The following is a 26,745-nucleotide window of genomic DNA, read 5'->3' on the forward strand; positions in this document are numbered from 1 at the left end:
TTGCTTGAAGATATGCTCGAGACTCCTGTGATCGGTGTAAATGGTGCACTTGGTACCGTACAGGTAATGTCTCCATATCTTAAGCGCGAAAAGAACTGCTCCCAATTCCAAGTCGTGCGTAGTGTAGTTCCTTTCGTGAACCTTAAGTTGGCGCGATGCGTAGGCAATGACCTTGTCACGTTGCATCAACACACAACCAAGTCCTTGGATGGAAGCGTCGCAATAAACCACAAAATCATCTGTGCCTTCAGGCAATGAGAGGATAGGTGCGCTACAGAGTCTATCTTTCAAGTGCTGAAATGCGGACTCCTGTGCATCACCCCAACGATAGGTGACACCCTTCTGAGTCAGTGAAGTGAGAGATTGCGCAATCTTGGAGAAATCTTTGATAAACCTTCTGTAATATCCTGCCAAACCTAAGAATTGGCGGATCTCTGTTGGTGTGCGGGGTGTAGGCCAATTCTTGATCGATTCAACCTTAGATGGATCCACATGAATTCCATCCTTGTTTACCACATGGCCTAGAAAGTGGACTTCACGAAGCCAGAAGTCACATTTCGAAAACTTGGCATACAACTGCTCTTTTCGTAGAAGCTCCAGAATAAGCCTCAGGTGTTGCTCGTGTTCCTCCTGACTCTTAGAATAGATCAGGATGTCGTCAATGAAAACTATGACAAATTTATCCAGATAAGGTTTGCACACTCGGTTCATGAGGTCCATGAAAACCGCAGGTGCATTCGTCAACTCGAAAGGCATAACCAAAAACTCGTAATGGCTGTAACGAGTTCTGAATGCTGTTTTGGAGACGTCCTCCTCTCGGACTCTCAGCTGATGGTATCCCGATCTCAAATCAATCTTAGAGTAATAACTCGACCCTTGCAACTGGTCGAACAAATCATCAATGCATGGAAGAGGATAACGATTCTTCACGGTCACCTTGTTGAGCTCGCGGTAGTCAATACACATCCTGAAGGTACCGTCTTTCTTCTTTACGAACAACACTGGAGCTCCCCATGGCGAAGAGCTAGGACGTATAAAACCCTTTTCCAGAAGTTCTTGTAGTTGCGTAGACAGTTCTTCAAGTTCTGATGGAGCAAGTCGATAAGGCGCACGAGCTATTGGTGCTGCTCCAGGAGCTAGCTCGATTTGAAACTCGACTTGTCGATGAGGCGGAAGCCCAGGTAATTCCTCAGGAAATACCTCGGGAAAGTCGCGTACAATAGGAATGTCTTCTATCTTCCTTTCTTCCGCGGATGCCTCAGTAACGAGGGCTAGGATAGCGGTGTGGCCCTTCCGTAAACACTTCTGGGCTTTAAGGAAAGAGATGATGCCTACAACAGCACCACTCTTGTCGCCACGAATCACTAGGGGTTCTTTACCAGGGCGAGGGATGCGGACGATTTTCTCCTTGCAAATAATCTCCGCTTGGTGTTGAGATAACCAATACATCCCAATGACAACGTCAAAACTACCCAGAACGATAGGAATGAGGTTGATAGAAAAGGGCTGATCGGCAAGGACAAGCTTGCAACCTTTAACTATATATGTAGCCTCTAAACTTTTGCCATTTGCTATTTCTACCGTGTGCTTGGTGTTCAAAAGTGTTGGGGTGCGCTTAAGCATTTGGCTAACTTTTAAGGACACGTAGCTAGTATCGGCACCCGAATCAAATAAAACAGTAACAAAGAAATCATCCAGAAGAAACTTACCCATCACAACGTTGGGATCATTCCTTGCATCACCCTGACCAATCACGAAAGCACGACCTCTTGCTCCATTACCATTGTTGTTACCCCCGTTGTTACCTCCATTGTTGTTCCTGTTTCCCTGGTTGTTGTTGTTGTTCTGATTTTGGTTAAGCTGGGGACAGTTCTTCTTAAAGTGGCCTTCAGCGCCACACTGAAAGCATCCCCTGTTGCCCTGTTGCTGTTGTTGATTTTGCGGTGCTTGCTGTTGCTGCTGGCGATTCTGATTTGCAGGTCGTGAGCTCCTGCAATCCTTGGCTTCGTGACCCATCTTGAGACACCTCTGACAACGTCCTTTGTTGCATTGACCACTATGGTGTCTGTTACATTTGTTGCACTTCGGGTGGTTTCCTCGATACCCACCCTGTCCTTGATTACCGGAGGATTGCTGACCAGGACTCTGGTAGCCATCAGTCTTTCTCTGCTGAGACTGAACCGAAGCAGAACCCTTACTGGAGTTTTCATCCCATTTTCGCTTGTTGTCGTTGGGAGCATCAGAAGTAGTGGCGCTAATACGTTTGGGCAGTTTGTTCTGCTCAACTGCCTGATCAGTGAGACGGTGAGCCAACTTGACGATTTGCTGTATAGTGCCAAGGTTAGCTGAGGTTACGTGGCTTTGAATTTTTGGCACCAAGCCCTTAAGGTACAGCTCAATGCGTTTGTAAGGAGGGTCCACCATAGTAGGACACAGGATGGCCAGTTCGTTTGACCTCTTAGTATATGCCTCAATCTCAGACCCCGTCATCTTCAGGTTGAAAAATTCCACCTCTAGCTTGTGGATGTCGTCACGACTGCAATACTCTTCTCTAATCAGTTCTTTGAAGCCGTTCCATGGGGTGGCGTTAGCAACCGCCAACCCAAGCAATTGGACCTGTGCTTTCCACCAGGTTAACGCAGCTCCTTCGAGTGTTCCAGTAGCATACTTCACCTTACGATCTTCCGGGCAATCACACATCTCGAAAACAGACTCGAGCTTCTCGAACCAGTGAAGAAGGCCTACAGCACCTTCTGTGCCGCTGAAAGTGCTGGGTCGGCAATACATGAAGGTTTTGAATGTGCACACAGGAGGCTGAGCATGTTGACCTGTGGTGCGAGAATAAAAGACAAGGTTAAGCACGAGGGTTGATTTGCGAAGGTGGGATCTAAACGTTCTAAGATGGCTTGAAGTAGCAGGTTATACCTCCTTCGGGAACAGCTGCGAGTGCCTCAGCAACTCGTTCGTTGATCAGAGCCGTCAACTGGGCTTGAGTAAGGTTGATACGTCCTCCGCGTCCGCTCATGATCTTCATCACGAAGCAACGTAAGTGAGAAAAGTGTCGTGAAAGTGCGTAAGTGTGGGACGACAGTAGAGAGTAAGCACACAAGGTTCAAGTAGCAGTTATCGCGTTAACTAATGCACAGTGCGAGCTATCTAACCGACAATATAACATAAATCATACCACCTATTGTGTCGAGTCTTGCACGTGGAGCGAAGCGTCGTTGTGGATCGTTGAGCACTGTACAGGTTATAGTCTGGTTTTATCAAAAATCTTTTCCCTTTCTAAAACCAAGTTCACTATAACCAATGGCTCTGATACCAATCTGTCACACCCCCAAAATCCACCATGTGGAGTACTACCACTTGGAGGCGTGACATGACCAGGATTGAGCCACCAATCATACTGAACTATGTATTTAAGTAATTAAAGCCAACCACAATACGATTGGTGACCGAAAGCTAGTTAACCAAGTTTTAATTTAAACAGCGGAAGCATAAACGTAAAGTCCAAAATATGAGTCCATAGTTTATAAGTTAAAGTTTCAAACACAAGTTTAATAAGTTCATAAGGATTATATATTAAACACGGGACATAACCGTCCGTACACCACAACGACTCCTTCCTCGTGCAAGCTCCAAGCATTTAGCGACCTGAAAGGCATGTAACAACAAGTCAACAACAAAGTTGAGTGAATTCACAGTTGGTTGTTTAGTTATAGCATTCGTTTCGTAAATCATTTGTTCGTTTTGAAAACCATGTATCGTATGAGTTTGCATCGCGGTCTTTCTGACATGTTTGCGAAGGTTAGTGGGGGTTTCCCATGTGTTACTAGACCACGCGTATCGACTGCTATGAAAATATAAGAGGTGCCCTAAGTCAATGTCTATCACACAACATGCATCGTTTTAACGGTTTATGCCCCTCTAAGTTTCCCATCCATTCCCCACTCAAAATCAAACATACGATAATGCACATAACATATATACCATGTTAGATCATTCACGGATAGCACACTCGACATTTAGACACGCAAGTCACAACTTATATCAATTCAGCATTAATATTCAAAACCGGCTGTTTTCGGACGTTTTAATAAAATAGTTAAATTATTCCAAAAATTCCCAAATTTTTACAAGATGTCTTAAAATTTCCATATTTTGTTGTGTAAAAATATCGGGGTCCAGTTCACTACCAATATTTTATAAAAAATCATATTCCGGACTGAACTCAGATTTATGAATTTCTGACCACAGTCCACGGAACAATTTATTAAAAATTCATCGAGTGTCCGATTTACGAAATTCCAGTGGGGTAATTACACATGCATCGGTTGTCATCTACTGTACAAATTTCATGGTCCGATTCATCACAAAACTCAGGTTATGACTGAAAGTACGACACCCATTTATTGCTGTCAAAATTCAGCTTAAGTTGCTGTTACAAATTAACACTTTAAAAATAGTAACGAAGTCCAAAAATTACGATTCCGGTGCCATTAGAACCGTATTTCATAATATCACATTGTAGACTCAAAATATCAGTTTTTCGTTGAGTTTATGACCTGTTTACAGCCAACTGAAGTTGGCTGTAAAACTTGGACAGATTCTGATTTTCAGTGTTTAACCTTCTAAATCGTGTTCGATCGATACCGTTAACAAGTTTAGTGATCACAACAACATCAAACATTAATATTAACCAGTAAATTATCAAGGAAATCAGCAATAATCATATCCACACCAGATCTACATGATTTACACCACTAGCTACTCTTTAACCAACATGTTCAAGACTTTAGTGCAAGTTCTTTAGTGTTTCATAACTTTAATCATCAAATCACCTATTAGCCACTTAAATAACATGAAGAACGAACGGATCTAAGTTCTTACCACTAGCTCAAGGCTAGGGAAGTTCGAGTGAAGAAATATGGTGGTTAATAGCAAATAGAGAAGGTCCTTCCACTTCCGAGAGCACCAAGCTCCGTTGTATGACCCGTAGCACCTTTGTATGCTTGTAGAATGCTTGAAGGTGATCAAGTGATGGTGGTGGTGGTGGTACTAGGGGCGGCCGAACAAGAGAAGGGAGGAGAGAGTTTGAGTGTGTTGATGAAGATAAGTGATGAATGTGATGATGGACTAGTGGTTTATATAGAGATTAGGATGGCAAATGGCATCTAAGTTTGGTATATTCCCTACAAGATTTTTATAAAATATAACAAAGTAATCAAGGGTGGGACCCATGTCCCCTAATCATCCAACATGGGGGGGGGGGTAGTAGGTTAGGTGTTAACTAGTTTGATTACTTACTAGTTCTAATCTAAGTATTAGTTACATGATCTAGTTAGTAGATATTTTTAGGAGGTGTTATGATGTTCGGGGATCATAACTAATTCAGAAAAATAAAACAATGCCTCTGGTAATATTTTAGTGTTCCGGGTAATGTCCGGTTGTTCAGTTTGATACTGTTCCGTTAAAGTGCTTAATTAATCCGTAAAGTGTCTTTTATATATATTTTTGTAACCCTTTTAATTTCTAACACTTAGGAAGTCATAACAGACTATTTAATTACTTTTCTGTATACTATTAGTGTGTCAACATGCACATGTAAATATAACACAGATATCAGAAAGCAGTTACGTAATTCCACACAGCCGTCAAGCACATTAATTATTATTAATAAATTGTACGGAATACATGGGATTTTGAGGGTTGTCACATTCTCCCCCTGTTAAGAGAATTTCGTCCCGAAATTTAGTGCGTGGTTACTGAGGAAGCTAGTTAAGTTGCGTTGTTTTCCTGATTTTCCTGGGGTGTCACAACCACTCTCAAACTCACAAATCTTTCAAATACAACACAAAATGGATTCCAAGTTTCCGTTTCTTTCTACCCTACCGGACTTTCCCGACGATGGAGATGCATCGTCAAGCGATGGTAGCTTAATTTTCTTCTAAAATCTCATCCAACAAGCGGAGCTACTAGACACGGCATCGTCTAGTAAAAAAAAAGTTGTCCGTCGAGATCATGAGGGAGGCCATGAGACACTCATGGCCGATTATTTTGTTGAAAATCCAAAATTTAATGACGATACTTTTCGTCACAGATTTCGTATGTCCAAGTCTTTGTTCCTAAAAATTGTTAGTGACGTGGAAGCGTATGACGAGTGGTTTAAAGAGGGCTTAGACGGGAGAATGAAGAAAAGTTTCACGCCGTTGCAAAAGGTTACTTCGGCGATTAAACAACTTGCAACCGGTAACCCACCAGACGAAAACGACGAGTATTTAAATATGTCTGAAAGGACCTCTCGTGAGTGCCTTGAATATTTCTGCGAGACGGTCTGTAAAAGGTATGCCGGTGAATTCCTACGTAGACCAACGAGCCACGACGTTGCGCTATTGTATCAGGCCCATGAGGAGAGGCATCACCTACCTGGTATGTTGGGTAGTCTAGATTGCACACACTTCGTCTGGAGAATGTGCCCCACAGAATTGCGTGGACAATACATGAGAGGCGATCATCAATACCCGACGGTTATGTTAGAAGCGGTGGCGTCTCAAGATTTGTGGATTTGGCATGCTTTTTGTGGCCCGGCGGGTTCACAAAATGACATCAACGTGCTGCAACAATCTCCATTATTTCTTGCTCAACGAAACGGAACGGCGCCAAATTGTCCATTTCAAGTGAACAACCACTTATACAAACGCGGGTATTATCTTACTGATGGGATCTACCCTACCTGGTCCCTGTTTGTGAAGTCTTTTCCATATCCTCACGACCCGAATGAAAAAAAGTTCAAGAGGCAACACGAGGCCGCAAGAAAAGATGTGGAACGGGCGTTTGGTATGTTAAAGGCGAAGTGGGGAATACTAAATCGTCCAATGCGTTCGAAAACGGTGAGAAAGATAAGGTCCATCGTGTATACGTGCCTTATTTTACACAACATGATTATAAAAGACGACGGAAGGGCGATAGCACCGGTACATATTCAAGATCCTCCAGTCGAACCCGTCTTCGATGATACAGCTTATAGCGAGCTCATTGACGAAGACACGCATTGGAGACTAAAACACGATCTCGTTGAGCATCTCGGAAGTTTAGATCTGCCTCACCTTGAAGTGAGTTCGGACGACGAGTAGTTTGTTTTTATATTTTTCTATTTTGAATGTAATTTTTATTTTTCTAGTTTGAATGTATTTTTTATTTTTCTACTTTGAATGTAATTTTTATTTTCCTAGGTTTTTTTTTTTATTTTAATGAAATGTCTTTTATTTAATTTTTATTTTTATTAATATTTTTTAAATTTATAAACATGCATAATTTTACAAAAAAAAAAAAAAAAACCCAAGTCCCCTAAGAGGGGAGTGCCGCCATCAAAATGGGGTGTTAGGGGAGTTTAAGAGGGGAGTTGACGTGGCACTAGCTGATTGGTGGTGCGTAAGAGTGGGGACTCCCATCTTAAGGGAGTGCCCCTTACACCCTTAGTAATTAAAAACTTTTACAACTTATGATACAATCTTGTAAAATGGCATGTATTATAAGTAAGCAACACAAAATATAATAAATATTTTTTTACTCAAATAAAGTTAACTTTCATTCAAATTTAAAACTTGCCAAGTTACATCAAAACAGAAGGTAGACGGGTAACAAGTTGCGCCGCCACCCCTTTCTGAATTGCAAATCCTAATCTACCAAAGACAAAACCCTGTCTCCCTAAGGCTGAGCAACTGTTCTGGATGACCCGTTGGACCCTGGTCAGGAATTGGATAGCTTCTGACACTAGGGAGCCAAATGTGTCAAAGGCAAAAGGGACAAAAACATAGTATGTGACACTTGGACCGAAACCTCCATCACTCCATGTCTAGATGTTTCTAAGGGTGAGAGGGGCACTCCCCTCTTAGGGGAGTCCCCTCTCTTACACACACCCAATCAGGTTATGCCACGTCAACTCTCCTCTTAAACTTCCCTCACACCCTCAATTTGATGGCATCACTCCACTCACACAATTATTTTTTTATAAAAAAAGGAAAAAATATGATTGGTGGAGTTTGGATGATGGCAGCACTCAAACCAATCACCCCCTCTCTCTCTCCTCTCTCTCAATCGGTGGATACACACCGAGAATGCTCACCGAATTCGGTCCCCGCGTTGATGGCGCAGGTGTTTCCGAGCGGGGACTTGGGTCATCGGGAGGGGTCACCGAGAGTGCCCCGTATACCCTAAAGAAATTGTTTAGCAATGGTTAAAAGAGGGAAAAAAATTGAAGTGTTATACTGGTGGTTAAAGAGCGGAGACGACCGTTGGTTTAAGTTGATAATATTAATTTTATTTAAATAAATGTTGAATGATATGTTAAAGAGTTAATTCCTGTTTTCGTCCTTGTAATTTGTCAAAAATCACTATTTCAGTCTATTATTTTAAAAATTACGATTTCAGTCCCTGTGGTTTCACTTTCGTAACCATTTCAGTCCCTATGTTTTCACTTTCGTAACCATTTCAATCCATTATTCTGTTAAGTACATGGACTGAAATGGTTACGAGGTGGATTGAAATGGTTACGAAAGTGAAACCACGGGGACTGAAATCACAATTTTTAAACTAATGGACTGAAATGATAATTTTTAAGGGACGAAAACAATAATTAACTCTATGTTAAATAACAATAACAATAATAATAGAGTTGACCGGGTAATCTGAACTGTATGGATGAGGAGGCAAGAGAGAGAACGGAGGAGATCGATGGAGATTCGAGAAACAAGGGCATCTGTGTATGTTTTTATGCCCATTTCATCATCATTCCTCACCCCATTTCACCTTTTCCGATTATCAACCACCCAATTCCTTCATCTTTCTTCTGCACTTATTATTAACAAGTTTCAAGATTTCTTCCCATGGATCCTCTCAAAAGGGTTTGTTTGTTTGATGATTCACTTTCATTTTCATCTTGTTGCTCATTCATAATTATTGTAGACAATAATAATAAAAATATACTCTCATTTTGTTTCCATCACGATGAAGAAATAATTTTTTTTTTCTTTTGCGATGATCGTACCCCTGCCCTGGCCGAGATGAAAAAAAAAAAATCTAAAACTGGAACATGTCGTTGTAGGGGTGCATTTTTCCAAAAATCATGTTCTTTTAGAGTCAATTGCCATTTTAGTCCCTGATTTTTTGTCTAAATAGCCATTTTAGTTCAAATAGTTTTTTTTCCTTCTCTAGATTCCTCTTGCCATTTTGATCACATTGCCTAACTTAGTCTAAAAACCAGGTTATAATCACGGGTATTTTTGGCATTAAATTATTATAAGGTTTATAAATTATGTTGTATGCTACCCTTGGTTATCACTATACAACATATACAACAGTTATGCCAAAAATACCCCTGGTTATAACCAGATTTTTAGATTGAGTTTGGCAATGTGATCAAAATGGCAAGAAAATGAAAAAGTCTGGGACCCAGAGGAGAAAAAAGAAACTATTTGGACTAAAATGACAATTTGGACCAAACCTCAGAGACTAAAATGGCAATTTACTCTTTTTTTATTCATGAATTTGAGGCTAATCCTTTGTTAGCTGCGGTATAGCTGGTAATGTTGCTCATTTGCCATGCACTAATATTACCATAGATATATTGTTTCTTGTGTGTCTAGTGTGTTTATGGTTTGGTTAAGGCTTTGTCCAAAATGTGCGAGCCAATCACAAGCTCAACTAAGCTTGATTTCAGCTCGTGAGTAGTTTTTCAAGCTCGAGCTCAGCTTGTATATTATTTATTGATTAATAAACATTTATAATTATTTTTAATACATTTTAATTAGTGTTTTTATATATGACATAATATCTATCATTTAGTTATTTTTGTCATGATTTATCTAATAATAATTATTATATAAATATATATTGAGTACAATTTATACAAATAATAGGCTCATCTAGGCTCTCAAGCCAGCTCGAGCTCGATAAGTGAAGCTCTAGCATGGACTGGTTTATCAAACAAGCTTATTTTTAGGCTCGAGCTACATTCGAGCTTTTAGCGAACTGATCTCAAGCCACTCACGAGCGGCTTGGCTTGTTTCCGATGTTTTTCGAATTTTGAACTGTATTTGCAGAATTTGTATGTGCCAAACTGCATTAAAATGTATATAAAATGCTGATTTCTGCTAGTGATTTGGGAACTTTTAGTATGTTTGATCATATGGGCAGTTGGATTGGATTATCTGTTGACCACACGCGTTATCATATTCATTTACTTATTTTGTTTACTAGTTTTTTGTAACCAAATGGTTTTTGTTGATGTTGTATGCGCAGCTCGAAAGAGAATTCTTTACAGAGTATGGAGAGGCGGGTAGATACCAACTTCTAGAAGTTGTTGGCAAAGGAAGTTACGGTGTTGTAGGTTCTGCTACCGATACACACACAGGAGAAAAGGTCGCAATCAAGAAGATTAATGATGTTTTTGAACATGTTTCTGATGCCACAAGAATCCTTAGAGAAATCAAACTCCTTCGATTGCTAAGGCATCCGGACGTCGTAGAAATTAGGCATATTATGCTTCCTCCTTCTAGAAGAGAGTTTAGAGACATTTACGTAGTTTTTGAACTTATGGAGTCCGACCTTCACCAAGTTATTAGAGCAAATGACGATCTCACACCCGAACATCATCAGTTTTTCTTGTACCAACTCCTTCGCGGTCTAAAGTATATTCACTCGGGTGGGTCAAGAGCGGTTTATTCTTACTTTTTGATTATGATATTGTTGTTAATTAAGTTATTGTTGATGTAACTCCTGCAGCTAATGTATATCATAGAGACTTGAAGCCGAAAAACATTCTTGCTAATGCTGACTGTAAATTGAAGATTTGTGACTTTGGACTTGCCCGGGTGTCATTTAATGATGCACCAACAGCCATATTCTGGACAGTATGTGTTTTTATGTGTACTGTCTTACTTTCCCATTCGTAATCTCTTGGTTTTAAAATGCGCGCATAATGCGTGATGCGCCCGATGCACTAATGAGCGCATCGCAACAGCTGATGCGATGCGTTTACGTGATGCGAGAATATTGCGCGCATTTCGCATAATGCGCTCTGATGCATGCAACATTGTTCCTTATGCTTTTTTTCCAGATTTTATGAACTGTGTTCGGTTTTTTCCATAATTAACATCTTAATATGCTTGATTTGGACCAAAAAACACAACTCTTATCTTCTAATTGCGTCAGTTGTTTTACTTTAAGTATGTTTTTGTAAGTTTTTATGTATAAATAATTTTTAACTATTTTTTTATAAAGAACGCATCACGCATCAGATTTTTGGACTAAACGCATCGGAGCGCATCACGCAATTTAAAACCAAGCGTAATCTTTTGAAAAAACAATGTTTTTAGTCACATTATTTTTATTTTTATTTTTGGATTAATACAGGATTATGTTGCAACCCGATGGTATCGTGCTCCTGAACTCTGTGGCTCCTTTTTCTCTAAAGTATGTTACTCCCAATCTGGCCTCTTTGTACTGTAATCTATGTATAAGTGAATGGGTCGGTTTGGGCTAGGGCAGTAAATGAGCCGAGCCGAGCTAGGTTGGGCTCAAGCTTAACATTAAACAAGCCAGCTCGGCTCGGCTTGTTTATCTTAACGAGCTGAAATAAGCCAACTCGTTTATTTAAAAATTAATTGTATTTTTTACACATATCGACACACATATATAATATAACAGCAAAAAGTAATATTGTTAACATAAAAATAATACATATTTTTTATAATTTAGAATTTATATATGCTAAAATTTGGGCCTTAAATTAAACGCGCCAGGTATTAAAACTTGGGCTTTAAATTAAACGAGCCCTCGCTCGTTTACAAACCGAGTCCCGGCTTGTTTACAGACGAGCCGATTTCAAGCGAGCCTTGAACTACAAGCTTTCTAAGCATCCCTAGTTTGGGCTATGTTTTTTTTTTGTCCTTATAAAAAGGGTTCTTTTTTTCGTATGCTTATAGTTATTATCTTCATTTTGATCGGGTCAACTGATATATAGTTTATTTATACAGCATACAACGATCTAAATCATTCATTAATAAATTTAATGTCAATTACTAAGATGGTTTGTTTTGCAGTATACTCCGGCCATTGATATTTGGAGCATTGGATGCATATTCGCCGAAATGCTTATGGGTAAACCGTTGTTTCCCGGAAAAAATGTGGTACATCAGTTGGATCTCATGACTGATTTGCTGGGCACCCCTCCTCCCGAAACCATTGCTAGGGTTAGCTTTTTCTTTTCTTATTTGCCCGAGTCAACCATAGCAAGTTCAAGAAATTGTGGGGTACGGACGGGTTGGGTTGGTTTGGCCCGAAACACTTTTTTTCAGTTGCTTTTTATTATAAAACTATAGTTACATAAATGATTTAGGAGGTTTTATGCACTACGAATACAGTTTGGCTTACGTTTGACCCGTCAACCTATTTGGCCCATTTCTTTTCTAACTAACAAAACCTTTTATATTCACCAATTCCTTTTATATTAATTTACTTAAAAATAAAAGTTGTTATTATAACATGCAGATTCGCAATGAAAAGGCAAGGAGATATCTTAATAATATGCGGAAAAAGCAGCCCATTCCTTTCACACAAAAGTTTTCTAATGTAGACCCGCTGGCTCTTAAACTTCTGGAACGCCTACTTGCATTTGATCCCAAAGACCGTCCGTCAGCTGAAGAGGTATGCTACCAAATGCATTGACTCTTTGACTGTTTTTAAATTATTGATATTTAAACAGAAAGAAGTAGAGTCGGGTCGGGTCGGGTCGGGTGATTTGTTGAAACAGGTCATTTTAGGTATGGGTCAACAATATTATAAAGAAGTAGAGTCGGGTTACAAAAACAATATTATAACAGTAGTAATCTAAACCTTTGTACGAAAATGATGTAGGAGGTATGCATTAATTGACATGGGCATTTTTCAACCGTTTTGACCCATTCTAATTTCAGCTATTTTTGTTATTTGGCCTGAGATAAAACACAGCCAAAATTGACCCGTCTAGAAAGAAGTATGAATGTATGATCGATTTGGAATCTTTTTTTGATATAATGCGCTTTCTGTTGTAGTCACTAGCCGATCCTTACTTTAATGGCTTGTCAAATGTGGACCGAGAACCATCCACTCAGCCCATATCAAAACTTGAATTCGAGTTTGAGAGGAGGAAACTGGGAAAAGATGATGTTAGAGAGTTAATTTATCGAGAGGTTTGGTTATCAATAAATATTTATTATTATTATCATGTTTATGTTAACATTAATATTTGTCATATACATAACCAGATCTTGGAGTATCATCCTCAGATGCTACAAGAGTATCTACGCGGTGGTGAACAAACTAGCTTCTTGTACCCGAGGTCAAACGCTTCCTTAAGTCTATCGAAAAAAGATGTTATATAACATTTTTTTTGTGGAATTTAGTTGATGTAATTGTTACCAAATTATTTTGTTGTTGTTGTTGTTGTTTATTCCAGTGGGGTCGATCGGTTTAAGAGGCAATTTGCACATCTTGAAGAGGGTATGGGTAAAGGTGGAGGTGGAGGTGGAGGTAGTAATACCACTCCACTGCTAAGGCAGCATGCCTCACTTCCAAGGCAAGTTACCGAACTCCTAATTGTTTGGATGTGTGATTAAACTGACTAATCATGTTAGATAGATCATGTAGAGTGTTTGGATACAAGTGATTGCGATTTTGATTATCTAATTGTTAAGGGTCAAAATAATCAGATTTTGAGAAGCAGGTATGAAGTTGCTATATGAAAATTGTTTAGGGTCAAATAATTAGATCTGATTTTGATTAGGGATGCAAACAAGCCAAGCACAGCCGAGCATGAACTTGCCTAAGCTCGAGCTTGGCAAGTTTTTGAGCTCTATTTCTGAGCTCGAGCCTGGTTCATGTGTAGTTTTTCAAGCTCGGCTCAGCTCGGCTCATTCGTTATTTATTAATTAATTAATTTGTATATATATATATATATATATAGGATATATATTTATATTATCTTTTGTATACATAACATAAATATTTTGTTATATTTACTTATATATATAATAATTATTATGATACAAATGTATATTTAATATACTAAATAAAAGTTACACAAATAATAGGCTAGTTTAGGCTTGCAAGCCTACTTGATCTCAATAAGTGAAGCTCAGGATCGGGATCGTTTATCAACAAGCTTATTTTTGGGCTCGAGCTCGTTTAAGCCCAGCTTGGAGCTTTTACCGAGCCCGATCTCGAGTAGCTCATGAGTGGCTTGGCTCATTTACACCCATAGGTCAAAATAACCAAAGTGGAAATAAGTCAAACGGGTCAACAAGGTCAAACGGTTGCAAGTCATGCAAAATGTATTCAAATGCATGAAACCTTTGAATCGACTGGATATTAAGGATGGTGTTGTGTTGTGGGACTCAATTGAATTTATGTTATGTGGGTCCAGGGAGCGCGTTCCTGCACCGAAGGAAGATGATGGTTCTCAAGAAAACGACCCAGAAAAACAAACTTCAGATGGTGTTGACAGTTCCCGTAGCTTGTTGAAGAGTGCGAGTATCAGTGCTTCCAAGTGTATAGGAGGAAAAGGAACACGGGAGGTAACATGTTATATTTCAAACTATATTATATTGTCTTCAATATCATGAAATATAAGTACAATCGCAATAGACACATGTGATCATTTATGTTGACACATTTATAGCCATTGGATAGCTCGAATCAACGGTCACCTTCTATTATAGCAGATATTAGAGAATGTAGTTGTTCGGTCATCCAATGGCTGAAAATGGTTGATTGCGACGTGTGTTTGAAGTTAGCATTTGTGTATATGAGATGAAGTTTTTTGTTTTCGTATCTTGGACATTGATCGATCATCAGTACGTTTGACAAAACGGACTTGGTTTGAGTTCGGGTACAAATGGGTTGTTTTAGAAATATATAAACTTGGTTTGAGTCAAAATGGGTCGTTTTAGTAGAAGAAAAGCATCAAAATGGCTTCACTCGTTTTTTTTATGGTGGCTACCGGTGGAGGTGGAATCTGAAGTAGCTTTGCTCCTTTGTATTTGTGATTTGGGTTGACCATTCTCGTTGTCTTTTGTAGGAAGAACCTGGCGAAAATAAACAAGACGAGCAGTAAGAGACGAGCTCTTTCGTTCCAAGGGTGGAAATGCAAAAGACATTACACATTATAGTGATAAAGAATGTAAATTTCTTACATAAGCGACGCAGTCCGACATGTTTTTTGCGTGTAAAATGAGGGAAGAACTTGTTCCTCATTTAGCATTTGCAAAACCGTGCTAATTGTGAAATTTTGTCATGACTCATTATAGTCAAAATTCTGGTCGATTTAAGGCTCGATAATACATAACTTAAAAATAATGTTTTGTCTAAGGTGTTTGCTTTACATGAGTAACAAGTACCTAATTACGACATATGCAAATAATGTGTCAAATAATACAAAATAATACAAATTTAAAATACTTTAACATGTTCAGTCTACACTCATCGGACTTGAACTGGAGGATTTTATCATTGGCAAAATCGGTCCACCACCCGCCACCATTACTGACCAAATCCGGCTTACGCAGCCTGGTACCGTCAAGATCAGATTGTCTTCAGCGCAATCCTTGGCTCCTATTCCGACACCATTCAACCGCTGATCGCTTCCTCATCCACCGCAAAAGAGGCTCGGGGTCGCCTCCATTCAAGTTTCGCCAGTCTGTGTCGATCAAGAGTTATCTCTCTTAAATCGAAGCTTGCAAAGAACCCCAAAGGTAATCGCTCCGTAGCCGAATTTCTAAATGACTTGCGTTGTATCTTGGACGAACTCGCATTAGTTCAAAGTCCTGTCAAGGACGAGGATCTTCTCGTTCACATCTGTAACCAACTCATCGAAGATTTTGCTCCACTTACTGCTGCTCTCAAGGCCCGGGAACACCCGATCTCATACCCGGAACTCTATGACAAACTAGTCGATCATGAATGATCCCTCAAAGAATCCGAGCCACTGTCAATTTTTAGCAACGTCAATCCAGACGCCCACCTTCCCGTCCTTCATCTGAATACCCGCGTGGAACCAATCGGTTCCATGGAAGTTAATCTCACAGATGACATGGTATTAGCCGACCTTCTGGCTACTCACATAGTTCTGCAAACCGCAACACCAAATCAAACTTGTTTTGCCAATTTTGTTCTATTCCGGGACACGACACTAGAGAATGTCGTAAACTTGCAAGGTTTTTAAAAGAAAACCACATTACTTTCAACACATCCCTTCCTAGTCTGATTGCCAATTCTGTCTCATCCGGACCATCGACAACCCAGTCACCTCCTTCGTGGATGTTTGACTCGGTGCTTCCCACCATCTCACTAGTTGTCAATCTTCACTCCGCTATGTTTCTGAATATGGGGGACCAGATGAAATCATTTTAGGTGATGGCACCAATCTATCTATTTCTCATATTGGTTCCACTAATATACACACTCCTACTCGCACTTTGGCTTTACCTAACATACTTTGTGTTCCTAAATTACAAAAAAAAAAAAAAAAAAAAAAAAATTCTTATTTCCGTTGCAAAGTTATGTCGTACTAATCACGTTTTGGTTGAATTTTTTCCTTTCCATTTTGTTGTGAAGGGTCTCAAAACGGGGGCACATATCATGCAAGGGGAGAATATCGATGATGTATACTATATCAATCGTTTGCCTTCTCGTCCTCAACTCAACTCTATTGTTCTGGCTTCGCCTATCCAATGGCATCATATGCTTAGACATCCTTGTTTACGTACTTTTAAGCATATTTGTAACGACTGAGGTCTTCATATCAATTCTCTGGATAATTCCACCTTGTACTGTCAAGCGTGTGCTATTAATAAAAGTCACAAATTGTCGTTTGGACAAAACACGTCTAAACCTTTGCATTAATTTATTCAGATGTGTGGGGGCCAGTTCAACGATCGATCTGTGGATGGTCTTTTATATTATGTCTTGTTTTTGGATTATTATTCCAAATACGCTTGGTTGTTTCCAACGAAGTATAAATCTGATGTGTCCAAAATTTTCCTCAATTTAAATGCCTTGTTGAAAATGTTTTTGAAACACCTATCGTTTCCATCTTCGCTGATAATGTTGGCGAGCACCTAGGCCTAGCTCCATTTCTTCAATCCAATGGCATCTCCCATTACACTACACCCCCACATACGCCGGAACAAAACGGTATTGCCGAGCACCTTCATCAACATATCGTTGAAACTGGTCTTACATTGCTTCATTATGCGGGTCTTCCACTAAAATTTTGGTCTCATGCCTTCCAAACGACTGTGTACCACATCAATCATCTTTCGACTCATATTCTCGCATCCAAAAGTCCATTTCACGTTCTCTTTGGCACCGCACCAAATTACACCAAACTAAAGCCGTTTAGATGTCTTTGTTACCCGTGGCTCCGCCCCTGCTCCACACCGAAGCTTCACCCATGCATCTTTGTTGGTTACTCTTCAGCGAAATCTGCCTACAAATGTCTTGACCCACAAACAAATAGGCTTTATCATTCAAGATATGTGGAATTTGTAGAAACTCACTACCTATCTAAAAACTCCAATATTAAATCTCTTGAAATTCCAACATTGGATGATTTTTTGTCCACCACATCCATCCCTAATTCTAAAGGGGTGGGGATGGTCACTAGTGATAGAATTCCATCACTCACAAGCACCCAATCAAGTTCCGCCATGTCATCAACCATTTTTCCATCACTCACAGCCTTTTTAGTTGTCAATGGTCATCACTCACCACCACACCCAACAATTTCCCCCAACCAACAATTACCCTCACAACATAAAATTCATCACGTGTTGAAGAAATCACGCGTTGATTAATCACGCGTTAAACTTCTATGGTGGCGGTGGTCTTCAAAATTCTCCACGCGTGGTAAATGTTTTATCACGGACTATAACGCTACGACCCCCACTGCCCTAATACTCCCATGCATGTGGAACCCATCTTTACAAATTCCACTAACTCCATGCAACCTATCACATCACCTATTCCACATTCTAATTTCAATCCTACCATTTCCACTACAAAGGAGCATTCTTCAAATACATTACCTTTTGTCACTTCTAATACACCCAATACTCCAATTCCACACTCTTCTACTCCTCTATCACCTACCGATAATGCCACACCCACTCCCACATCTCAATCACAAACAACCTCCAATCCCTCGTCGTCATCCCCCCACCACCCGACACCATTCCATTGCCCTCCTTATCGAGCTCTACCCCCTCCACTCTGTCTTCCACTTCACCTCCACCCTCACCACAATCAACCTCTTCCCATCTTCCGCCGCGTAACCGCAAACCAAATCTTAAGTACTATAGCACCTCCATGGTAAACCACACTACTCTTCATCTTATTCCCTCTGTTCTTGAACCAAACACCTACAACCAAGCATCCAAAGACTCACTTTGGCAAAAAGCCATGGATGATGAGTATAATGCCCTGCTTCAAAACCACACATGGGAACTCGTTCCCGCAAACTCTCATAACCCGATCGGTTGTAAATCCGTATAAAACAACACCCTAATGATTATGTTGCTAAATATAAAGCTCGTCTTGTGGCGAAGGGCTTTCTTCAACAGTATGGAAAGGACTATTTCAATACCTTTAGTCCGGTCACAAAACCCGTCACTAATCGACCCGTATAAAATGACCCCCTAATGATTCTGTTGTATAATTATTCCACACAGTACATCGCAAAACCGTAACCCTACATGAAAACAATATTCGTATGACCATAAACTAAACACTAAGTTATGACCATTTTTTTACAATCTATAAAATCAAAACTTCATTGAACGAGTAACAACATAAAATCAAAGGAAATTTATGACCATTTATTAAAGTAGTAAATAAGCAACAAATTAACTTTTTTTTTTTTTGAAAATAAAACTTCATTAAAACCAACCTCCGACCCAAACGGGCAAAAGGCAAAACAGAACAAATGCCCCCGACCCAAACGGGCAAAGGACCAAATTACAACATATACATAGGATATTTACACCATTCCTTCCAACTTATATAATTACAAGATGTTCTATTTTTTAGCCACCCAAAGCTTCTCGTTTTGATTTCTATCATAATCTCTTGAGAATTTCTCCTAATCTAGTTGAACACCAAATCGTTCCTGGCCTTCCATATGCACCAACACGATATAATAACCAATCCCCGAAGAATCTTTTTCATTTTTTTATCTCCTTGAATAGAGTTATGAATTTCCATCAGATCTTTAAAATCGAAAGCAAATATTGGTGGAATGTTGCACCAATTACTGAATTCCGCCCAAACTCTAATCGCCACCGAACATGCCGAAAATAAATGATCCACCGATTCGTCGTACTCGTCACAAAAAGGACACAAAACCGAAGCTAAATCCACGTTCCTTCTTCTCAAATTGACTCTCGAAGCCAGACGATCCAAATTACCTCTCCAAGTCATAATATTGCATTTGATAGGAACCCATTTACTCCATTCGAAATTGGGAAGATGACTGCTTCCCTATCACCAATTAACACCTTCTTCACCGATTTCACCGAGAAACCGCTTTTTTTATCAATGTTCCAGATCCAAGTATCCTTATAGTTTGACAATCTCACCATGTTAATCGTTTCTAGGCATTCCTTCCACTCTTTTTGCTCAGCATCAGATTCGGGTACTCTAACCCAACTCCAACAAAATCCTCCCATTTCTGGGTCCGTGCCAAATCTCTCTGAAATCCTGCAAGATTTATTAGAATCTAGAAGAAACAGATGTGGCCATCTTTCCACGAATGGAAGATCACCCACCCATGTGTCTAACCAAAAACGGATCTCCTCCCCGTTCCCCACTTTACCTATAATCACCTGATTTATGCCTTTTCCATTTAATTTTAATTTGGAAATCAATTTAGCAATATTATTCCAGCACCCCGTAAACTTTCCGTTACAAGGCAAAAAAACTCCTTTGATTGTTATTCTTATGACACGCATCAACCACTTTCCTGCAAAGGCTATGACTTTCAGCTTTATATCTCCATCCCCATTTAAAAAGGAGAGCTTCATTAACTTCTTTTAATCTGTTTATACCCAACCCCCCTTTTTCCTTCGGCCACGTGATCCAATCCCATGCCACCCAATTCATTTTGTTTTTGTCGTTAGACCCCGCCCAAAGAAATTTTTGCATCTTGGCTTCAAGACTCTTAATTATACCAGAAGGAGCTTTGTATAAGGAAAAATAATAGATAGGAAGACTCTCCAAGACCGAGTTAATCAAAGTAAGTCTCCCTCCTAAAGACATAGTTTTCGCTTTCCAGACCGAAAGCCTTTTATCAAAAGTTTCCAAGATCGGATCCCAGTTCCTTATTCTATTCATGTTTGCCCCAACCTTAATACCCAGATAAGACAACGGAATGTTATCAGAATTACACCCAATCACGTAAGCCATATCCTTTATGTCTTCGGTATCCACCCCCAACCCATATAAATTAGATTTGTGCAAATTTATTTTAAGGCCCGAGCATAAGTAAAAAAATTCTAAGACATCTCGCCACATTCTTTAAGTTCTCCCTATCCCAATCCCCAAGAATAAGAGCATCATCCGCATAAAAGAGATGCGACATAACCGGACCGTTATTCGGGGTTTGAATGCCTTTGAAAATTCCCTCAAGACCTGCCTTGCAAAAAATGCTAGACAAGGCTTCCATAACCAAAAGAAACAAAAACGGAGATAATGGGTCTCCCTGTCTTATCCCTTTTGAACAACTAAATTCAAAAGTAGGCGATCCGTTAACTAGCACCGCTGATCTAGCCGATTTTAAGACCCCTTCCACCCATTTACACCAAAGATCGGGAAATCCCATCTGACCCATGATATTCAGCAAGAAACCCCAACAGGCGTTGTCGTAAGCCTTTTCAAAATCGATTTTTAAAAGGAACGCCTTTCTTTTAACTTTTTTAATCCAGGCAATTATTTCATTTACCATTAAAGGACTGTCTAGGATATACCTGCCTTTAAGAAACGCCGTTTGGTTTTCCGATATGATAGTACCTATGACTTTTTTGAGGCGATTAGCGAGGACCATAGAAATCGTTTTGCTAATTACCCCAATAAGGCTAATCGGCCGATAATCTTTCATCCCCACCGGATCCTTGCATTTAGGAATAAGAGTAATGAAAGAGGAGCTGCACCTTTTGTCGATATATCCTTTTCTGTAAAAACCAGCCAACAAGTTGTAAAAATCAAGCTCAAATAAATTCCAATACCTTTTTATGAAGTTGAAATTGAATTCATCTGGCCCAGGAGCTTTGTCAGCCCCACATTCGAACACCGCTCTCTTAATCTCCTCATTCTTAAATGGATCTGTTAGAAACACCGCATTTTCCTTTGAAAGCCTCTTGATACCATAACAACAAATATTAGGCCTGTTATAGTGTTTTTCTTTGAAAGTCGCTTTGAAGAAACCCATTATCTCTTTTTTGACTAAGGACGGTTTTGACGTCCAAGCTCCATCGATCAAAAGGCCTGGAATATTGTTTGTAGCCCTTCTACTATTTATAAACCCATGAAAAAAGGCCGAATTCTCGTCTCCCTCCACATCCCATTTAATCCTAGCTCTTTGTTTGAGGTCTTTATTTTTTAACTCTTCCATCTCCTTTAGATCCTTTATACATTCCGCTTTGATCCACTCTTCCTCCTTAGATAAATTTCTAAATTCCGGCCATTCAACCAATTTTTCAAGCTCTTTCTTAACGATTTCTCTTTCTCCCCTTCCTTAGTTAAAACCTCCTTTTTCCAGATTTTTATAGCATCCCTAATCTTTTTAAATTTCTCCGTTAACCGCACATCCGCATCTCCAAATCCGGAGAAACTATCCGAAGCCCTTTTTATAACCTCGTCGAAATCGACTCGATCTAACCACGAGTTAAAAAATCTGAACGACTTAGGGCCAAAGTTTTTATTCGAGCATGAAAGAACAAGTGGGCAATGATCTGAGTGCACCCTTGGTAACGCCCTCAAACATGCCATCGGCCACTCCGAAAAAAAAGTCTTGACATACCAAAACTCTGTCAATTTTGCTATGTTTGTTGCCCTTGAAATTATGATACGTGAACTTCCTTCCTTTCATGTCATATTCTCTCAACCCATTACCGCTAATAAAGTTGTTAAAGTTGGAAGCACATTTTTTGTTAATAGAGTTCATCCTTTCTTCCAAACAGCGAACCGCATTAAAATCTCCCACCCACCAACCCGACAAATTACCCAAAAGATCCCCAATGAAATCCCACAATGATTTCTTTTGAGACACACTTTGGGGAGCATAAACGTTAAGAACATTAACCGCAATGTTGCTCCCCTTTAAAACCCCCATAGATAAAAGGAAATTTGGATGTTTATAAGAATCAAGTACCTTGAATACAGAAGGATCCCATAAACTCACCACTCCCCCGAATCTCCCAGCCGCTGGCACGTGATCCATCTCAAATTTTCCGGGGCCCCAGAACTTCTCGAACTCGATACCTGAAATATCATTAAATTGTATTTCCTGTAAAGCGATAAAATCAAACCCATTTTCCTTTCTTAAATCTTTAACCCAACCCGCTTTATTTTTTCCCCCCTCTCCTAACCCTCTAATATTCAGGGAAAGAAAATTCATTTAAAAAACTTTTTGGATTCCTTCTTCCCTAATCGCTTCCCTAATCAAGTGCTCATGCCTTTGTAGGTTCACCCCCACAACTCCTGTAACATTCCTATTTTTATATAAAGAATTACATGTTTTGTTAAATTTATTAACCACTAGTAACTAGTTTATTTTTAATATAAATATTCAACCCAAATAGTTTTAAACACTATTTTATATAGTTGGTTGAAATATTATATTAATAAATTGACCTGTATATAGGTGACCTTTCTAAATAAAATAAAAGTATATAAAAACTTATATTATTAGACAGGTAGATTACGGGTAAGCTGACCGTTAAAAATATGAAGTACCTAGACAGGCCTAGGAACCGTATAATAATTAAATTATAAAAATACATTACATTTGAACCTATTCCGTTTTTAATGAAGCTTGGTTCAAAATGTAGACAAAAATATTCTCGTTCTAAAGACATATTTATTATTTCCTAGAACGTTATATTTTAGAAGTTATACACGCCAAATAAGTAAAGCAGTTAAATTAATTATAATATATAAATTAATAAAATAATATAATAATAAGTTAAAAATTTCGTATGAAACAGAATAAATAAAATAATTAAAATTAAATCAAGTGCATATGAATTATCTACATGTCTACGTGTGCCTTTATATGTCCTACATGCAAATCAAAATTTCTGTGTACGTGGCGCAGCAGGAAACTTTGCCTAAATGAAAAGCTAACATATATTTAGTATAAATAGAAGATACCATCAGTCGTTCAAATGGTCCAGCCTTCTTTCCTATCACCCCTCTCTCTAAAAATTATAGTTTTTCACTCATAATAATAATAATAATAAAACCATGCCTCGTTTTAAGTATCTTAACTCCCGATCACCGCTACCATTTCCGATTGATCTGGAACCCATAACTCATGTCAGGGCTCTGCCCGACTAAGTTTGTTGGGATTCTGTCTCGGGACATCGGGATAAGGTTGAATTAGGAGTATTATACTTAACACGAGTGCAGTATATATTTTTTTGATCAGAAGTTATACCCAAGATTTATCCCAGAAGGTTTTCTAGTTGAACCCTAAAGTTACAAAGTGGGTCTATTCTCTTTTCTCACCGTTTTTTTCCTTTTTTTTTTGATTTACCCAACACTATTATTTTATTTTGTCAAATAAGAAACCCTATTTGAGACCCCCAAGTAATCCTGCACAACTCCTAAAATTTTCAGAACAATCAGAATTAGGATTAGGGCCCCTAAAACTCAAGGGGGGTATTCCCCACTTGACGATTATCTATATAACTCGCTGTAGAAATCGAATTTATCAATTCCGTCGACTCATACAAGCTAGTTGGACACGTGGCAACCCTATGATGAAATGTGACCCGTCGCGCCACGCGACGCCCCCTATGGCACCCCTCGCGTCACGCGACGCCCTCAAATTCTCAGTATAAATAGAGGAGTTTGGGACTTGAATTTCTGCGTTGGAACGACGATAAAACTCAATTCATACGCTGAGATATCGTTCAAATACTACCAAACACACACTAGCTCGAATTCTGCTACGATACAGGGTATTAACTCAATCGCTGCTACGATTCAATATCCGATCGATTGAAACTATCCGACAGGATGTTTAAATGCTATACTTTGTCATTAATCGTGATTCCGACAGGATGTTTGAGTGCCACCCGAACTCGGGGTGTACTCTGCCATTCGTTGCGAATCCGATAGATGTTTAAGTATTGCACTTTGTCATTCGTTGTGAGGGTATTAATCTCGTGAGTTTATCGTAAATGCTGTATTAGTTATTTACCTAGTTTCGTGTGCATTATTGCTTAAATTAGGTTATCATGCTTATCAATAAGCTAAACTTCACCCCATACACTTACAATCAAAGTAGATGCTAATTCTCAGAAGAATCTGAATCATGAAGCTTGTTAAATTAATACTGCATGCTTATAATGTGAGTCATTCTCTTTTTACAAAGTTTGCTTTTATAATCATGTTTAGTTTTAAAGTTATAATTACAGGGATTAAGTTTATGTAATCTTCAATTACTGCCGGTATGTGGGGTTTTGTATACATTACTTATTTCCCGTCACCATTGGACAACGAGTTAGCCAATGGGTGATCTGACCATAGTCACAGAAACGAGTCGAGTGCCAAATACCGATTTGGGGTAATTGGTTGATAGAAACATTGTAATCTCCCTTAATACTGGAAATTATAACAATGTGTCATTTTATAAAAATGAATGAACTCACTCAGTATTTCCCGCTGACAAAACCTTTTTAAAACGCGTTTCAGGTAATTACAGTAGATTGGAATAAGAATTGGATACGGCACTGAAGGGCTTCAAGAAGTGGCTTATTTTATTAATTAAATCAAATTAAGAAATATTGTTTTATGTAATTGGGTTTATCCCTTATCAAAGCTACCTTTGTAAAACATGGATTTATTCCATCTATTTAATAAATAAAATCTGGTGTTTTCTAAACTCTGATATTTTTCCTAACTCACGGTCCTGATGAAATTTCCGCTGCAATATTTTTCAAAAATAATCACCGGTACCACTTGGCTGTACGTGGCTCCCGATTCCGTCCAGGGTGGGGTCGGGGGTCGTGACAACTCCTCCCAAAGTAGCCGTAAGTTGAGTCTCTAGATTGAAGACGTCGTTCTCGTTGTTGAGTTGCTCAGTGACTTTTCCTGCTGAGTTTCCGTCACTGATCCCATCCACTGACTTTTCTGTATTTTCACTATTCCCTTTCGGTTCAGTTCCAGCAAATTCTTCCTCTCTAGAAATAAAAATGTTGTTCTCTTCCTGCTCCTCATTTTTTTTCACTAGCCTCTTCAATACCAATAATTTCATTTAGATCAAATGGGTCATCCTTTCTAGTCCTCTTCTTGGGTCTCTGTACCTCTCTTATATCCTCCACCACTATAGATTTACTTCTAATTTTTTTAAAGCTTTTCTTTTTAACCTTCCTTGGCCAACTAGCAAATTTCTCAACATTAAAACCCAAGCAGTTAGTTCCGAGCCCATTTAAATTACCTGTATCACCCAAAATATCATTTCTAAAGTCCTTATCCCCACTAAAAAAATTGATGTCCTCAAACCTAGGGAAATCCATAACCGCCCCCTCTCTAAATTGACCAATCACTTTCTCTCTCTCATTTATATCCTCGGCCAAAGTACCCCCATTTAATGATTCCGCAAAACTCTTCCTATTCTCCGGCATAGATCCGTTATCGGCCGACTTCACACCGTTTTCATTACTCTCCGGTACCGTTCCGATCACGGGGGTGTAATGATTTTCCCCAATATGTACGCCGACTCGCCCTTCCTTGCTTCCGGTGCACTTGAAAAACCCTCGCCGGAATCCGTGTTACCACCCTCTCCACCTTTGTCGTTACTAAAATTATCCTCTATTTGGACGTTACCGTCGGCATTAAGCTCCATCTCCGATGAACCTGCCAAACCGTCGTTCAGGTCAAAAACCATCTTTTCCGGAACCTCATCATCAATGAAGCCGTTGCTCCCTGCTGAGTTCTTATTAACCGGCTCCGACAAGACTGTATCATCCATACTTTCCTCCTGGTTCTCAATGTAGTCCGGAACCCAATCACCCCTTTCCTCTTCGACCCACACTCTGAATCGTTTTCCTGCCTCCACAACAGTGACCACTTCTTATATCCTACTCACCGAGTCAGTTAGCACGCAAACACTATCTGAAGTCAGAAGGTTATCCTCCGACTGCCGTTGTGAAGCGTGAATGATTTTACCAAAAGTTCTCCCAATCGAGTCGAAAGTCTCATTACCGGAAAGATGTAACGGGACTCCATGAATATTCAGCCACGCGATTCTTTCGAAGGAAAACGCCTGTCCTTTCCAAGTGTCAGTATTGGTGAACCAACCGAAACCAGGTGCCTCGGCCCTGAAAGATTCTGCCTCATCTTCTGTTTCGAAAACAATCATAACTCTCAAACCTCCCAGGTATTTAATAATTGATTCTCCGAATTTAGCTTCCTTTAATAGAACATCAA

General features: G+C 39.3%; 1 protein-coding gene across 4 annotated transcripts; it reads left to right on the forward strand.

Annotated features, from left to right (window-relative positions):
* Positions 1–8,660: 8,660 nt before the first annotated feature.
* Positions 8,661–15,393, forward strand: LOC110865879 (mitogen-activated protein kinase 9). 4 transcript variants are annotated; one of them, XM_022115213.2, is made up of 11 exons: positions 8,662–8,762; positions 10,300–10,702; positions 10,783–10,910; positions 11,413–11,472; positions 12,102–12,251; positions 12,550–12,705; positions 13,092–13,229; positions 13,305–13,378; positions 13,496–13,615; positions 14,462–14,612; positions 15,116–15,393. In XM_022115213.2, exons 1-11 carry the CDS (start codon positions 8,697–8,699, stop codon positions 15,149–15,151), a joined length of 1,482 nt encoding a protein of 493 aa, XP_021970905.1. In that variant the 5' UTR covers positions 8,662–8,696; the 3' UTR covers positions 15,152–15,393. The 4 variants fall into 4 exon arrangements, with proteins under 4 accessions (XP_021970903.1, XP_021970905.1, XP_021970904.1 ...); XM_035974641.1 differs by having other exon boundaries at positions 8,676–8,903; XM_022115211.2 differs by having other exon boundaries at positions 8,661–8,762; positions 13,092–13,378.
* The last annotated feature ends 11,352 nt before the right edge of the window (positions 15,394–26,745 follow it).

Source organism: Helianthus annuus, chromosome 6, assembly GCF_002127325.2.
Source record: "Helianthus annuus cultivar XRQ/B chromosome 6, HanXRQr2.0-SUNRISE, whole genome shotgun sequence".
Lineage (NCBI taxonomy): Eukaryota > Viridiplantae > Streptophyta > Magnoliopsida > Asterales > Asteraceae > Helianthus > Helianthus annuus.